The 14438-nt window shown below is 50.6% G+C and overlaps 1 protein-coding gene across 6 annotated transcripts; it reads right to left on the bottom strand.

Annotated features, from left to right (window-relative positions):
- Nucleotides 1-362: 362 nt before the first annotated feature.
- On the bottom strand, nucleotides 363-14074 carry CCDC157 (coiled-coil domain containing 157). 6 transcript variants are annotated; one of them, XM_053368384.1, is made up of 11 exons: nucleotides 13957-14074; nucleotides 12425-12728; nucleotides 11139-11310; nucleotides 8420-9119; nucleotides 6360-6437; nucleotides 5049-5239; nucleotides 3992-4168; nucleotides 3485-3653; nucleotides 2695-2834; nucleotides 1927-1994; nucleotides 363-1839 (listed from the first exon to the last, which is right to left on the bottom strand). In XM_053368384.1, the coding sequence occupies exons 2-11, from the start codon at nucleotides 12670-12672 to the stop codon at nucleotides 1554-1556; spliced, it is 2229 nt and encodes a 742-aa protein (XP_053224359.1). In that variant the 5' UTR covers nucleotides 12673-12728; nucleotides 13957-14074; the 3' UTR covers nucleotides 363-1553. The 6 variants fall into 6 exon arrangements, with proteins under 6 accessions (XP_053224359.1, XP_053224358.1, XP_053224360.1 ...); XM_053368383.1 differs by having other exon boundaries at nucleotides 13918-14045; XM_053368385.1 differs by lacking the exon at nucleotides 1927-1994 and having other exon boundaries at nucleotides 1649-1839; nucleotides 13918-14044.
- Nucleotides 14075-14438: the final 364 nt, after the last annotated feature.

The following is a 14438-nucleotide window of genomic DNA, read 5'->3' as shown; positions in this document are numbered from 1 at the left end:
CCTGCTTGGCAGGGGGTTGGACTCGATGGCCCTTGTGGTCTCTTCCAACTCTATGATTCTATGACGCTTGACTCAGCAGCATTCCATTGCAACCCCGTCTTTTCCCCTGCCTAGAACATTCCCCTTGGCAATGGAAGGGCTACAGGTGGGGCAGCCTGACCCCCACTTGCCTTGCAGGGGCCTCTGTCAATAGGAGGAGGAGACAGCAGGGATCCCTTGATGGGACAGAGGACAGTCCTGAGCACATCCCAGGGCTTCAAATAAGTTGAGATTCTGTTTGGGGTGGTTGTTGTTTTTTTAAAACACTTTTTAGAATATGATCCCCCTGCATGAACCCCCCAGGTTTAGTTGTCTCATACCGATTGATTGATGTCATAATTTTATTGCACATGGTATTATTTTAATTATGTCCACAACTGTAATTAATGGAAGCTACTTTGTTCTTGTGAAGCACGAGTTATAAGGTTCAGAAATACTGTAAAATAATTCTAGGAAGCCTCACTCAAGGGGGAGCTGGAGGCAGTCGATGCAGCTGGAAGGCAGAAGGGCTTAGGAGGCCTGTACTTGCAGCAAACAGGTTTAGAAACATGCTTTTAAAAACAACATTGAGATTCTCCAAATGTTGAACTCCGTTTACTCTGCTTTTTTGCTGTGTGTTCTTGTCTAGAATCCACACGCAGCCTTTAGCAGGAAAGAGTTCTTGGCCTTTTCCACCCAAGTTAAGACGAAGAGCATCTGACTTTACCCCCGAGGTCAGAAAAGGAGCTAAGAAAAATTGGACATCTGCGTTACAGTGATCTGCTTCTTTTCTGCAGGGGATCCTTGACTGGGTCACTTCCCCTCTGAGGATCCCCTCCACCACTGCATTTCCTGTTGGAAGATGCGGGAGAGCTAAACACACAAATTACTTTAACTAGGGAGAAGTTCCCCTGGCCGCAGCCCCTCCTGGCCATCACAGTTGTGACATGCATATTGTTGAGGTTCTTACTCCCACCTTCCCAGTCTGCTTTTGGTCCAGTCACACTTGGAGAACCTTCCTCACCCTGCCAAAGAATGCCAGTTCTGTGCTCAGGTGACCGTCCTACCACAATGGACTGGATTTCAGGGGAAAGAAGCTAATATCCTCTCTTTCTCGCCTCTCTGTCATTTACAAACTGTAATTGATTTTTTGGGGGGAGGGAGGTTGATTTTTTAAAATGGAAGCCAAATTCCCCACGCTACTGTGGGTTTGTTTGGATTTTTTGCAGGGAGGTTACTACACCTGGCAACTCAGAGCAGGGCAAAAGACTCAGAAAGATGGTTCCTGCATCCTTGCCTTAGTGAACTCATCAATTACCGATAAAGACTTTGGTGAGGGTCACCTGGAGGAGTCACCATTGCAAAGGTGCATGGCCACCTGAGCACAGGAACAGCATTGCACCGGTGATTATTTGCGGCCAGGGAGAGGTCCAGCCATTTGGTCTCCCTTCGCCACCAAACCCCCCCCCCACTCCCCGCTTTGCTTTGGAAATGTTGGCAACCTTCTGAACTTGCTCTGCAGGGCCTTTTTATTGTTATTTCTGGTGTTTCCTGTTGCAACGGGCCGAGTGGCCTGGAGTCCTGCTTTTCCCTTTCCCCCGGGCGTGGGCACGGATGGCTTGTTCCTCAGAGGCGAAGATGAACGCCGCTTTCCGGGCGGCCTCTCCTGCAGACGGCTTTGACTGCTGGCTTCGGAAGGGGGAGCCGTTCTTTGAGGCATTGCGGGTGCTCTTAGATCTGTGTGGGGTCGGGCTCCCTGGGCTCTTGGGGCTGGCAGGAGGCCTCAGCGCTGCTCCCTGGGCACTCGTATGTGCGGGATGCCTGCAGAAGGAAGGGAAGCAAAGAGGGGGCTGAGGAAGGGCCTTTCTTTGTTCATGGTCGGAGGATGCTTCAAACCAGAACGCTCACCTGGTTGGCGTGTGCATCCCGCTGTCTTGGGGAGAGGACAGATTCCACAGCTGGGTTGTAGGAACAAGCTGCAGCGAGGGGAGTTCCATATTAAATTCAGGTATGGGTGACACCTCTGTTTTACTTATTTATACAGTGGTACCTCTGGTTAATTGGGACACGGGTGGCGCTGTGGGTTAAACCACAGAGCCTAGGACTTGCCAATCAGAAGGTTGGCCGTTCGAATCCCCACGACGGGGTGAGCTCCCGTTGCTCAGTCCCTGCTCCTGCCAACCTAGCAGTTCGAAAGCACATCAAAGTGCAAGCAGATAATAGGTACCGCTCCGGCAGGAAGGTAAATGGCGTTTCCATATGCTTCTCTGGTTCGCCAGAAGCGGCTTAGTCATGCTGGCCACATGACCCGGCTCTCTTGGCCAATAAAGCGAGATAAGCGCCGCAACCCAGAATCGGCCACGACTGGACCCAATGGTCAGGGGTCCCTTTACCTTTACCTCTGGTTAAGAACTTAATTCATTCTGGAGGTCCATTCTTAACCTGAAACTGTTCTTAACCTGAAGCACCACTTTAACTAATGGGGCCTCCCGCTGCCGCTACACGATTTCTGTTCTCATCCTGAAGCAAAGTTCTTAACCCGAGGTACTATTTCTGGGTTAGTGGAGTCTGTAACCTGAAGCGTCTGTAACCTGAGATACCACTGTAAAGCAATTTATATACAACCAACCCCGCAATTTGTGCCCGTCGCCATGGCTCTTCCCATTTTGGTGCTACCTTAGGCCCTTCCTGCTGCGCTGCCTCTCTCATTTTGGCCACTGCAGTTCGGAGGCGCGAGTTCTCTTCCTCCAGGATGCTGATACGAATGTTGTTGGCCTGAAGCTGCTTGCCCATATCCTCCATGACGTCCCCAGTGCCTGTGACAGAGCCAGCGAGGACAGACTAGGCATCACGGGCTCACAGCATTGAAACGGGGGTGGGGGGGTGGGTCAAGGCCAGACCCTCAACTCAGCAACCACTTTCTCTTCCCTAAACTATCCCTTTCAGATTACTAAGGAGGCCTCGGCCTGCAACAGGAGCACATCTGGACACAGGAAGGTTCCTCATAGTGAGTTGCCCCATCTTGCTCAATATTGCCTACTCAGGCCGGCAGCAGCTCTCCAGGGTTTCAGGCAGGAGACTCCTGGAAACCGAACCTGGGACCTTCTGCCACTGAGCCTGTTATTTGCTTCTGTGCTTGTTTAGGGAAACAGTTTTCGCTAAATGATAGGAGACGTTACCTAATGGTGAGAGATATCAGCCATGACAGCTGTGGTCTGCCTCTGAATGCCAGTGACTGGGAATCACAGATAGGGAGAGATGCTCATGTCCTTCTTGCAGGGTTCCCTTGGGGGCATCTGGTTGGGCTCTGCGAAATCAGGATGTTGGGACCAGATAGGTCCCCTTTGGCCAGATCCAGCACCCAGACTCTGATGATGTCCTTAGGTGCAACTTCCAAGCCCCTCCCCTTCCTCCTATTAGCTCCTCCCCCTGGCACAGGGGACCTCCCTTCCCTTGGCCTCCTTACCTTCATACTGTGCCTCAACAGGGATGTGAAGGTCTGGGAAGAGGACCAGCAGCCTCTCCCTGTCCTTCAGTTCCTCAATCAGCTCTTTCAGCTCAGAGACGGTTGTCTGCAGCTCAGACACACGCTGCTCCAGGCTCAGCTTTTCCTTCTGCGCTCGCTCTGTCTGCTTCTGCAGCGAGACAGATGGGAAAGGATGCTCATTTTTCTTTGGACTACGACTCCCATCAGCCCCAGCCAACACAGCCATAGGATGCTGGGGCTGTCAGGAGCACAGCTGATGGGAGTTGTAGTCCAAAACAGCCGGAGGCCACCGGCTTGGCAAAAGCTGGCATAGATTATGGCATATAGAAGTTTAACACGGCAAAATGGCTAGAAAATTTTTTGCCGCAGTTTGATGAGAATTCTCATCCTTCTCTGTGCAATTTGTCCTGCGCTGGGGAGACATGGCCTGGATCTCACCAGAGGAGCCCATGCCAGGCATCCCTACCCTGCCCACTTCCTACAGACCTGCTGGGCTGCCAGCTGGTGCTGGATCTCCCACTTCTCCTCCTGCATCTCCTTCAGCCTCTCCTTCAAGATGTACTGGTCCTCCTCCCTGTCAGCCAGGCTGGTCTTCAGCTGCTCACACTCCTGGTCCAAATTATCCAGCTGCTTCATCAGAGTCATTTGCTTGGTCTGCAGGGACTTTGGCAAGAGAGGGGGAGATCTTGTTAGTTTGGACTCAACAGATGCAAGGTGGAAAGCCAATGATTGGCCGATTGGTCACGTTGAAGGGGCGGGTTGTAAACGGTGGGGGGTGACAGGTTAAAGGCATTCTGCAATGCTCAGCAGTAGAGCATCTGCTTCACCTGCAGAAGGTCCCAGGTTCAACCCCCAAGTAGGCCTGGGAAAGATTACCTGCGTGAAACCCTGGAGAGCCGCTGCCAGTCAGTGCAGACAGCACTGAGCTATATGGACCAGTGGTTTCACTCTGGGATAGCTCCACTGGTAGAGCATGAGACTTCATCTCAGGGTTGTGGGTTGGGCACCACCTTGGTCAAAGGATTCCTGCACTGCAGGGGGTTGGACTAGATCAGTGTTTCCCAAAGTTGGGTCTCCAGCTGTTTTTGGACTACAACTCCCATCATCCCTAGCTAGGAGGACCAGTGGGCAAGGATGATGGGAATGGTAGTACAAAAAAACAGCTGGAGGCCCAAGTGTGGGAAACCCTGAACTTCCCTTCCAGCTCTATGATTCTGTAATTCTAAGAAGATTCCTATGCGCTGCAATGGGGAATGAGATCCGACCCGCCTCCTCCGCCATGGGGCTGCTGGGAGTTAGAGTCAGGGTGGTGTATTGGTTAGAGTGTTGGACTAGGACCTGGGAGACCAGGTTTCACACCTCCACTTGGCCATGAAGCTCACTGGGTGACCTTGGGCCAGTCCTATCTACTTTGTAGGTTGGTTGTGGGGAGGAGAACTAGTATGCAAGCCACCTTGAGCTCCTTGCAGGAAAAGGTGGGAGATGAATGAAATAAATAACAGCATCAAGACTAGGTTGCCCACCCTGATGCCCCCAGCCACACCTCTTTGTGCCGGAGCACGCTCTCAGCTTTGGCCTTCTCCTTCTCCAGCTCAGTGATGGCCCCATTCAGCTGCTGCTTGGTACTCTCCAGTTGGCTCGTGAGGACCCCAAGCTGGTCCTTCAGCTTGTCCACCTCTGCTTTGCACACCTTCGTCTCCCTTAACTCCTGCAACAGCTCACGCTTCGCTCGCTCTGGGGAATGCACAATAGCTCAAGAGCAGCATGTCGCACACTAGTGGTTTGCAATTTCAGATTTCAGGCAAGGAAGCAAAGTCAGACTGGTCCCAGAGGCTGGCTCTTAAATACAGTGGTACCTTAGCTCTTGAACTTAATCCATTCCGGGAGTCCGTTCGACTCCTGAAATGGTTCAAAAACCAAGGCGCAGCTTCCGATTGGCTGCAGGAGCTTCCTGCACTCAATTGGAAGCTGCGGAAACCGTGTCGGGTGTTCGGCTTCCAAAAAATGTTTGCAAACTGGAACACTCACTTCTGGGTTTGCGCCGTTCGGAAGGGAACCGCCAGAAAGCCCTCAATGCTAGATCTCAGAGTTGGGGCTGAACGACGGGTGTGGAGGCGCTCCTTCAGGTATTCACCTGAGGCTGGGGGGGGGGGGCTGGTCACCCTCTCTCAGCCTCCACGTGGAAGAGGAAGCAAGCTCATTTTCTGCTGCTCCAGAGGGTAGGATCTGAACCACCAGATTCAAATGACAAGAAAGAAGTTTCCGATGAAACATTCGGAAGAACTTCTCGATGGCAAAAGGACAGTGGAACAGACTCCCTTGGAAGGTGGCAGCCTCTCATTCACAGGGCATTTTTAACAAGGTTTGATGGCCATAATAATAATAATAATCATTTATTATTTGTACCCCGCCCATCTGGCTGGGTTTCCCCAGCTACTCTGGGCGGCTTCCAACAAAGATTAAAAATACATTAAAATGTCACACATTAAAAACTTCCCTGAACAGGGCTGCCTTCAGATGTCTTCTAAATGTAAGGTAGTTGTTTATCTCTTTGACATCTCTTTGGCCATCTGCCCAGCTTTATTTAACTGTGATTCTTACATCGCAGGGGCATAGATTACCCTTGGGACCCCTCTCAACTTTACAGTTCTATACCTCTATGATCCTGTTTCCTCCATCTGCAGTACAGAGAAAATGACACTGGTCTATTATTTGGGACAGTTAGCAGGTCTGCAACAAGATACCGGTTTGTTTGTTTTTACAGTCAAGCAGTGTATTTTGTGAAATAAATTACATTAAATGTTCTGAATCTTGAGAATGGCCTGTATGAAGTGCTGCCTGGTGTTCCTCTTACCCAGCCCTTGGATGGTGTCTTCCTGCCGTTGGAGCTTCTCTTTCAAGGTGGAAACGTTCTGCTCCAAGGCAGCGGCTTCTGGAAGTAGTCAAACAATGTCATCGGTCAGCATGGACCGTAGAGGAAGACAGGAAGCTGCCTTATGCTGAGCCAGACCCATCGATCCATGTAGCTCGGTGTGTCTGCACTGACAGCCCGTTGCTGAGACGGAAATGCAGGAGCCCTTCGGAATCAAAGGTTTGGGACAGACTGGGGTCACATCCATACCATGCATCTAAAGGACATGGTTCCCCTCAGAGAGTCCTGGGAACTATAGTTTGTTGAGGGAGTTTAGCTCTCTGAGGGATAAACTATAGTTCCCAGGATTCTTTGGGGGAAGGCATGTGCTCTAAAGATACGTATGCACAGCCACAGCCTGGCAGGTATCGGAATGGAGAATGGGCAACCTGTTGCCCTCCGGATGCTGTTGCACACCTAAATTGCAGGTTCAATCCCCGTGATAGCTGCACATTCCTGTATTTGCAGGGGGTTGGACGCAATGATCCACAGGGCCCCTTCCATCATGATTTCCATCTTCCCGGACAACTGGCTGTGATGGCTGTAGCTGTTGACAGTCACAGTCCTTGGGGTCTCAAATTTCAGCGGTGCCCTGTGCAATGCCAACATTTAGCACACACACACACCCCGCCTTGCACTTTCCTGTCTACAATATATTTGTGGCACTCCCAAAGCTCCACACCCAGTGCGACTCAACCGAACCAGTCGCGCTCCCTTACAGTTGGAGTCCAAAAAACATCCACAGGACAGGTTTCGAGATAGGACTAACTATACAGTTCTACCTCGAAAGTTGAACCGAATCCATTCTGGAAGTCCGTTCGACTTTCGAAATATTCGGAAAGCAAGGAACAGCTTCCGATTGGTTTCCGATTTTGCAGGTGCACCACAAACAATAGCGGAAGCCACGCCGGACATTTGGCTTCCAAAAAAATGTTTGGAAACTAGAACACTCACTTCTGGTTTTCGATTGTTCAGGAGCCAGAACATTTGAATCCCAAGGCATTCGGGAGCCGAGGTACGACACAAGTGAGAAGTGCTAGAATTTTTGTCCCGCTCCTCTCCAGCTTCTGCTTCTGCCTCTGATGCTGGACTTCTCTCTGCCACAGACTCCCTGCTTACTAAACCCTGTTGCCTCTTTGGTTTTTGACACACACACCCCGTCTGCTCCCTCTTCTCCATCTGACCACTCACCCTACTCCAATCCCCTGGGGGTTCCCTTGGGGATTCCCCAGCTGCTGCCTCCCACCACTCCTCAGCATCCAGCTAGTCTCTGTGACCTAGAATTTCACTTCTGAGAGGGAGGAGGAGTTTGGATTTGATATCCCGCTTTATCACTACCCTAAGGAGTCTCAGGGCCTAGGGCTAAACCACAGAGCCTAGGGCTTGCCGATCAGAAGGTTGGCGGTTTGAATCCCCATGATGGGGTGAGCTCCTGTTGCTCAGACCCTGCTCCTGCCAACCTAGCAGTTCGAAAGCAAGTGCAAGTAGATAAATAGGTACCGCTCCCGCGGGAAGGTAAATGGTGTTTCCGTGCACTGCTCTGGTTTCGCCAGAAGCGACTCAGTCATGCTGGCCACATGACCCGGAAGCTGTCTGCGGACAAATGCCGGCTCCCTCGGCCTATAGAGATGAGCGCGCAATCACAGAGTCGTCTGCGACTGGACCTAATGGTCAGGGGTACCTTTATCTTTAAGGAGTCTCAAAGCAGCTAACAATCTCCTTTCCCTTCCTCCCCCACAACAAACACTCTGTGAGGTGAGTGGGGCTGAGAGACTTCAGAGAATTGTGACTAGCCCAAGGTCACCCAGCAGCTGCAGGTGGAGGAGCAGGGAATCGAACCCAGTTCACCAGATTACGAGTCCACCGCTCTTAACCGCTACACCACACTGGCTCCCAGGGATTCCCTGGGAGAAGCCATGGCTATGAAAATGGTACAAACTTACTTTAAATACATGGTGTGGATGTGAGCTGGCTGAAAGAAAGAGACGGGAAAGGATGCTCACTTTTTTGGAGGTCCTCCTTGCCCATCCTCAGGGTGGCCATCATCTGCAGGTTCTCCGTATTCCTTCTTTCAAACGCCTGCTCTGCCTCCTTCCTCTTCTGCTCCTGCTCCTCTCTTTCCTTCTGAAGGCGGCTGTCAAAAGTCTCCAGCTGCCTCTTGAGCTCACCCTTCTCCTTCTCAGACTCTTCCAGCTCCCCCTTCAGAGGGTTGATGAGTTCCATCAGCTTCCGGAGGTGCTTGTTGATCCGGGAGAGGTCCTTGCTTTGCTCGGACGCCCAGTAGCTGATGTCCACAGCCGTGAGTGGTTTGCGACCCAGGGTCTCCTCCACCATCTCCAGGAACCTGCTCAGAGACGACGGGAGGTTCTGGCTGTTGCAGATGCCGATGATGGCGCTGCCCACTTCCCGGAGGCTGAGCTGCGCCCTCTCGCATGCGTCGCAAGGCACCAGGGATGACTCGATGGTCTGACAGTGGGTGCTGCAGATGGGCTTGGCGGCCCCCTGGGCTGGCGGTGCCTCTGAGGAGGTGGCGGGGCAACCGTCCAGCAGCCTGCTGCTGGCCGATGAGGTCAAAGGGGAGGACCGGAAGCTGGGCAAAGTCACATCTGACTCCGAGAAGCAGATTTTTAAAGACTCGTTCTCAGCTTTCACCTCCTGGAAGGAAGCATTTGTGCCAACAGCATCCTCTCTGCTGTGTTTTTTCTAGGTATAAAAGAGAAAGGGTGGCATTAACTTTCCAGGTTTTTATTTTATTTGGGGAGGATCACATGAGAGGTTTGGGGGGGGGGAAAGGAAATTTGGGCATGTGCTGTGATCAGACATAAAGGTAAAGGTAAAGCTAAAGCTAAAGGTACCCCTGACCAGTAAGGTCCAGTCACGGATGACTCTGGGGTTGTGGCGCTCATCTCGCTTTATTGGCCAAGGGAGCCGGCGTACAGCTTCTGGGTCATGTGGCCAGCATGACTAAGTCGCTTCTGGCGAACCAGAGCAGCGCACGGAAACGCCGTTTACCTTCCCACCCGAGCAGTACCTATTTATCTACTTGCACTTTGACGTGCTTTCGAACTGCTAGGTTGGCAGGAGCAGGGACTGAGCAACGGGAGTTCACCCCATCACAGGGATTCGAACTGCCGACCTTCTGATCAGCAAGTCCTAGGCTCTGTGGTTTAGACCACAGCGCCACCCGTGTCCCGTGATCAGACATAGTTTGATACTAAGAACATAAGAAATATAAGAACGTAAAAGGAGACTTGCTAGATCTTGTTTGGCATCCATGGCCAACTAGATGCCCCAATGTGAAGCATGAATGCAGGATGCATGTGGAAGAGCCCCCTCCCTACTTGCAATTCCTGGCAACTGACATTCAGAGGCGTACTGACTCAGACACTGGAGGGAGAGCATGGCCATTGTGGCTAGCAGCTACCGACAGCCTGATGTTCCACCATAAATTGGTCAAAGCCTCTTTTAAAGCCATCCATGTTGGCAGTCATTACCACATGCCCTTGGGACTGTGACTCTTAACTCTTCCCAAGGATTCAAATGATGGCAGCTTGTCCTGTGCTGATAGCAGAAATGGTTGACTCCACTTTTCCACCCGTAGAAGTGCTCAAGGAGCTTTTCCAGCACTGAGCTTATGATGGAAGATCATTTGTATCTTGCCTGCCTGTTTGGATACCTGCAATGCTTTATGGTGCTGTAGTGTGATCAACGCAACAAGGCATGGATGGGGCCCTGTGACCTTCCAGATGTCGATGGAAGTCCAGCTCCCATCAGCCCCAGCCAGCAAGGCTACTGGGGATAATGGGAGCTGTAGTCCAGAAACATCCAGAGAGCCACACATTCCCCATCCTTGCTGTAAACGGCAAACCTGCAGCCTGTGAAACATCAAACCCTCCCTGTCAATGATTTTGGCAGCCTGAAACTACAGCCTAAGTGCGTGATTTATGTTGACAGGTGGGTATCGCCATCTCGTACTCCTCGAAAGATTCCATCAACAGTGTCTACAAAAAATTATACACATCACATGGGAAGACAGGCGAACTAATGCTAGTATACTGGAAGAATCAAAGCTCACCAGTGTTGAAGCAATGATTCTTCAACATCAACTTCATTGGACTGGTGATGCCTGATTATTGTCTTTCAAAGAAACTACTTTATTCCGAACTTTAAAATGGAAACCGTAATGCTGGCAGTCAACAAAAGAGGTTTAAAGACTCTCTCAAGGCAAATCTAAAAATATGTTGTATAAACACCGACAACTGGGAAACACTGGCCTGCGAGTGCTCCAATTGGAAAACAGCCTTTACCAAAGGTGTCTTGGACTTTGAAGACGCTTGAACTCAGGACGAAGGGAGAAACGAGCTAAGAGGAAGGCACGCTGGGCAAACCCTCACCATGGTCAACTCCCACCCAGAAACCAATGTCCCCACCGTGGAAGGACGTGTGGATCCAGAATTGGCCTCCACAGTCACTTACAGACTCACTGTTAAAACAGTGTTTATGGAAGACAATCTTACTTGGCTACAAGTGATCACCAAAGAAGAAAGAAGAAGATCGGATTGGAACCTCAAGCACCTGTACAGCCAGCCCTGCATCTCCTGGGGATCTTTCAGCAGCAGACCTCACTGGTGCTTTCAGATTTGCATGGAAATATTCTTGGTACTTTCCCACTGCTTGGTCAGTGAGCATGCAGAAGCAGACCAACCCACCGGGGCAGCCTACCTCAGAAGCCAGCTGCTGGTAGAGGGACCCCAATTTCAGCATGCTGTTCCAGTACTTCTTCACAGCCAGCCCGATAGACATGCATGGTCCCGTTGTTCTGGATGGGGGCACAGCTTGTTCACTGATAAGGTTCTCCGTGTATCTGGTGAAGCTTTGGAGCAGCAGCAGCAACCTTCAGAGGACAGAAAGGACATCCTGCTTTAGTTTTGTAGTTTGTGTTTGAACCCCAATTTTCATTCCAAAAGGAAGCCCAAAGCAGCTACTGGCAGCAGACCAAAAAATGTTCTCAAAACCAACCACCACACCCTCCAATGTGTTCTGGGCCAGCTGAAGTTTCCAGACAGGATTGTAGGAAGCTGTCATTGGTCCATCTAGCTCAGTACTGTCTACACTGACTGGCAGCAGCTCTCCAGGGTTTTCAGACAGCGGTCTCTCCCAGCCCTACCTGGAGGTGCTAGGGATGGAACCTGGCACTGCTCTGCCACTGAGCTACAGCCCCTCTTCTTTAAAGAATACCCCATATATTGTGGGATATAACATAAGCAGTCAAGTACAACACTTCCTGTTTGCCTAGAGTGGACACAGATGGGGGCATTGATCCAGCCAGTTGAACTTCCTGTTACACCTGGTCTGGAGCATCCTCCCCCTGCATGTGACCAGGTAGGTGGGCATGACCCTTGGAGATCCCACAAAAGGTAAGTCAGGCAGCTACCTTCCTCTCTTGATGCCTTTTCTTCTCTTGGACTGCACTGCTGGCTCTCTGCCAGCAGCACATGGGCCCATCCTTACAAGTATGGAAGCCACACTGTATCTGTAACTGCAAGCTAAAGCCTGCCTTCAGGGATCCAACTGTGAACTGAATGTGAGTAAACTTCTTATTACTTTTAAAAGAAGCTTCTTGTGTCTTTATTCTTTTTAGGAGAGATAAAAGGGGTTTTACCAGGAATATATTCTAATCTGAACAAAGCCAGATTGGATTGCTTAAGTAAAGAGATTCAAATGAATCTACCAACCAGCTTTCTGCTGTGTAAAGGGGAATGAGCTCAGCTATATATATATATATATATATATATATATATATATATATCTGTGTGACTCACAAGCATGAGTTAGGAAGGATAATATTTAATCAATATATCCTCTCCTAGTATCCACAACATTCCCACATATATAATGGATGCAGTAATCTAATTAAAAACCTGGCGCATTCATTGGGGTTTACTTCCGTTCCAAGTTAAGAGTGGCTCAACAAGGAATCATTGCAGAACCGCCGGACCTACCCTCACCTGTCAATCACTAGTTCCAGAAGAACCACATGGGAATGATGGGTAAACTCAGGGTCATTCTGTGCAAAGTCGTAGTGCTCAAGCAAAGCAACCAAGTCCAGGTCACAGGACAACTTATCAGGAAACTTCCAGGACGGGTAGCGAACAGCCCCGGCTCGGGTGAAGACGCTGAGGACGGTTCCCTGCAGATCCGTGATGTCCTTCCGCAGAGACTCCATGTAGTTTTGGTTAACCAGCAAGGTCACCATGTTGCCACGCTGGTGTCATTCCACCAACCACCAACCGGGTCTTAGGGCAGATGTTCCTGGGAAAGGCACAAGCAAGACCACCTACCTTATTCAGGCTAGTCAAGGCAGGGAGAAAGTTGCAAGAGGGGAAAGGTTAAGTTTCCTTCCTGAGTTCCCTACAAATCATGCCCCAACCATATTACAAGCATGGGGAACCTGCGGCCTCAGGTGTGAATGTAGCCTTTCTGCCACCCCTTATCCAGCTCTCAAAACATTCCCCAGGCCACATTCCTCCCTAACCCTGATTTCACTAGACTGTACAACCAGAAAAATTGTGAGCCACTAGAGTTTGCAGCAGCATAAATTTCCCCCCAAAACACTATTTTTCTCCGTTACTTTAAAGCAGTGTACAAAACACATTGTCTTGTCGGCAGTCTCAAAAACTGCCTTGCAAAGTAGGCATGATTAACTTAATTTGCTCCCTGCTTGCTAAATTTGTGCTACGTCCTGCAACCTGAAGATACAGCCTCTTAAAACTAGCATTTGGCAGGTAGGCTACTGCATAAAATGGGATACAATCCTCCAACACACATTTTATTAGGAAGCAATTTTATTAGGAAGCAAGGAAACCAACTCCCAGGACATTGTGCATACTAAAGGTAAAGGACCCCTGGATGGTTAAGTCCAGTCAAAGGCAACTAAGGAGTTGGGACTAAACCGCTTCTGGCACAACGGGACACTGTGACGGAAACCAGAGCACACGGAAATGCCGTTTACCTTCCCGCCACAGCAGTACCTATTTATCTACTTGCACTGGTGTGCTTTCAAATTGCTAGGTAAGCAGAAGGTGGGGCAGAGCAATGGGAGCTAGCTCCGTCGTGGGGATTCGAACCACCGACCTTCCGATTGGCAAGCCCAAGAGGCTCAGTGGTTTAGACCACAGTGCCCCTTGTGCTTTGTATACCTTGCATACTAGGTTAGCATTTCCTATAAATGCTAAATATAATTTATTTGGGTTGTTAACGGCACCCCTGGGGATGGGAGGTGAAAGGAAGGAAGCAAGACACTCTGCACATGCTCAGACACACTCTTGCTGAAGTGCCTTTAAAGGGTCCCTTTTGCGGGGGATGGGGTGGAGTGGATCTCTACCATGGAGGGTTGATGGGAGGGGGGTCCTGACTGGGGTGTAGTGCCAGGCTGGCTAGCAGAGGCAGCCACGAGTAGCCCAGGCTGGCGAGAATCCCTGTTGCCAATAGACTTCCTCACCTTCCCGCCCAAAGGAGGGACGAGGTGGGCAAGACCCACCTGCCAAACAGCCGCCGCCGCCGCAGCCAGGCTCTTCCTCTCTTCCCAAGCCTCCGCTGCCATGGCAACCCCGAGAGCTTCTTAGGCGCGCCCCCTTTGCAACTGCGTGGATAAGCCCCGCCCCCTTTGCTACTCAGCGGATAAGCCCCGCCCTCCTGTCTTCTCTATAGAGATATAAGAAACCTGCGTTTCATAAAACTTTCGGTTCGCGTTTGACCAGTCGCTCTATGCAGAGCGGAGGCCATGTTAGGGAAGGAATCCCGGAGGGCAGGGGGATGTCCAAGCGCCTTCCGACACTTCGAAGACCCAAGATTTTTATTGTGGCACTTTAGAGACCTAAGGGATGTACTTACTGCGATAGCAGAGTTTCCTTGATCAGATGCATTAAAGTTGGATAATTGGGCTGCTAGATCAGAACGAAATCCCGATGGGAGGGGAGGGATGGGAGGAAGAGAATGCGAAAACGGGAAAAGTCTGACAAA

This window comes from Podarcis raffonei, chromosome 16 (assembly GCF_027172205.1).
Source record: "Podarcis raffonei isolate rPodRaf1 chromosome 16, rPodRaf1.pri, whole genome shotgun sequence".
NCBI lineage: Eukaryota > Metazoa > Chordata > Lepidosauria > Squamata > Lacertidae > Podarcis > Podarcis raffonei.
This window is presented reverse-complemented; position numbering and strand designations above follow the sequence as displayed.